The 2,173-nt window shown below is 49.4% G+C and overlaps 1 protein-coding gene across 1 annotated transcript in view; it reads right to left on the reverse strand.

The window, feature by feature from the left end:
* The window catches only part of ntrk2b (neurotrophic tyrosine kinase, receptor, type 2b), a gene marked incomplete at both ends in the record, with an annotated part of 14,838 nt that extends 12,932 nt beyond the window's left edge, over positions 1-1,906 (reverse strand). The window contains one exon of the mRNA XM_080521457.1: positions 1,598-1,906. Coding sequence (XP_080377583.1) covers positions 1,598-1,906 — 309 coding nt within the window. The remainder of the gene's footprint in view (positions 1-1,597) is intronic.
* Positions 1,907-2,173: the final 267 nt, after the last annotated feature.

Genomic DNA, 2,173 nt, shown 5'->3' on the forward strand with positions numbered 1-2,173 from the left:
CATAGAGGTGGAACATAGAGGTGTGGAACATAGAGGTGGAACTTAGACGTGTGGAACATAGAGGTGGAACTTAGACGTGTGGAACATAGAGGTGGAACATAGACGTGTGGAACATAGAGGTGGAACTTAGACGTGTGGAACATAGAGGTGGAACTTAGACGTGTGGAACATAGAGGTGGAACTTAGACATGTGGAACATAGAGGTGGAACTTAGACGTGTGGAACATAGAGGTGGAACATAGACATGTGGAACATAGAGGTGGAACATAGACGTGTGGAACATAGAGGTGGAACATAGAGGTGTGGAACATAGAGGTGGAACTTAGACGTGTGGAACATAGAGGTGGAACTTAGACGTGTGGAACATAGAGGTGGAACATAGATGTGTGGAACATAGAGGTGGAACTTAGACGTGTGGAACATAGAGGTGGAACTTAGACATGTGGAACATAGAGGTGGAACTTAGACGTGTGGAACTTGCACGTGTGGAACATAGAGGTGTGGAACATAGATGTGTGGAACTTTCACGTGTGGAACATAGATGTGTGGAACATAGACGTGTGGAACTTAGACGTGTGGAACATAGATGTGTGGAACTTAGACGTGTGGAACATAGATGTGTGGAACATAGAGGTGTGGAACATAGATGTGTGGAACATAGATGTGTGGAACATAGACGTGTGGAACTTGCACGTGTGGAACATAGACGTGTGGAACTTAGACGTGTGGAACATAGAGGTGGAACTTAGACGTGTGGAACATAGAGGTGTGGAACATAGACGTGTGGAACTTGCACGTGTGGAACATAGAGGTGTGGAACATAGATGTGTGGAACTTTCACGTGTGGAACATAGACGTGTGGAACTTGCACGTGTGGAACATAGAGGTGTGGAACATAGAGGTGTGGAACTTTCACGTGTGGAACATAGACGTGTGGAACTTAGACGTGTGGAACATAGATGTGTGGAACATAGACGTGTGGAACATAGAGGTGGAACATAGACGTGTGGAACATAGACGTGTGGAACATAGAGGTGGAACATAGACGTGTGGAACATAGACGTGTGGAACTTTCACGTGTGGAACATAGAGGTGTGGAACTTTCACGTGTGGAACATAGACGTGTGGAACTTAGACGTGTGGAACATAGATGTGTGGAACATAGACGTGTGGAACATAGAGGTGGAACATAGACGTGTGGAACATAGACGTGTGGAACATAGAGGTGGAACATAGACGTGTGGAACATAGACGTGTGGAACTTTCACGTGTGGAACATAGACGTGTGGAACTTTCACGTGTGGAACATAGATGTGTGGAACATAGACGTGTGGAACTTTCACGTGTGGAACATAGAGGTGTGGAACATAGATGTGTGGAACATAGACGTGTGGAACTTTCACGTGTGGAACATAGACGTGTGGAACTTTCACGTGTGGAACATAGACGTGTGGAACTTAGACGTGTGGAACATAGATGTGTGGAACATAGACGTGTGGAACTTTCACGTGTGGAACATAGAGGTGTGGGACTGAAAGGCTAGCGTGAGGAAGAGGGGAAGATGCAGGTGGAGGTGGAGTCAAGAAGAAGCAAGCACCTGTGTAGTTGATGTTGGGCGGGTCGAGGAACTGGGCCGACACCGTCTTCTCGTCTTGGCCATATTGGTTCTTGGCCACCAGCTTGTACTCGCCGTTGTGGATGTGGGTGGGGTTGACCAGCTGCAGGCAGCCGTGGTCCTCGTTCTCGGTGGACACGTGGATCAGGGTGCGGATGTAGTGGTGCTCCTGCAAGGGCACGTTGCAGTGGTACCACTGCAGCTCCGGCTTGGGGTTCCCCGTCACGGTGAAGGGGATGCACCAGTGGTGGTCCAGCTCTGGAGCCAGCAGCTGCTGGATGGTGGGGGCAACTGACACCGGGGCAACAAGGACAGGAAGAGTCGTCACGGGGTGACAGGAAGTAAACGGGAGGAGAACCGACACAGCACAGATGGGCGATGGTTAGAAGACGGTGACTGGCCAACGTTTGCACACTGACAAGAGGAAGACATGGCAGAGGAGAGGGAGGAGGTGCAGAACAAGCAGTATGTGGAGCTTCACAGGAGGACGAGTCGGGGACGGACAGTCAATCAGATTTACCGAGAGACACTAATGAGAACAAACTGAGGAGCCTTCTG

The sequence above is a fragment of the Blennius ocellaris genome (assembly GCF_963422515.1).
Source record: "Blennius ocellaris genome assembly, contig: SCAFFOLD_103, whole genome shotgun sequence".
In the NCBI taxonomy this organism is placed as follows: domain Eukaryota; kingdom Metazoa; phylum Chordata; class Actinopteri; order Blenniiformes; family Blenniidae; genus Blennius; species Blennius ocellaris.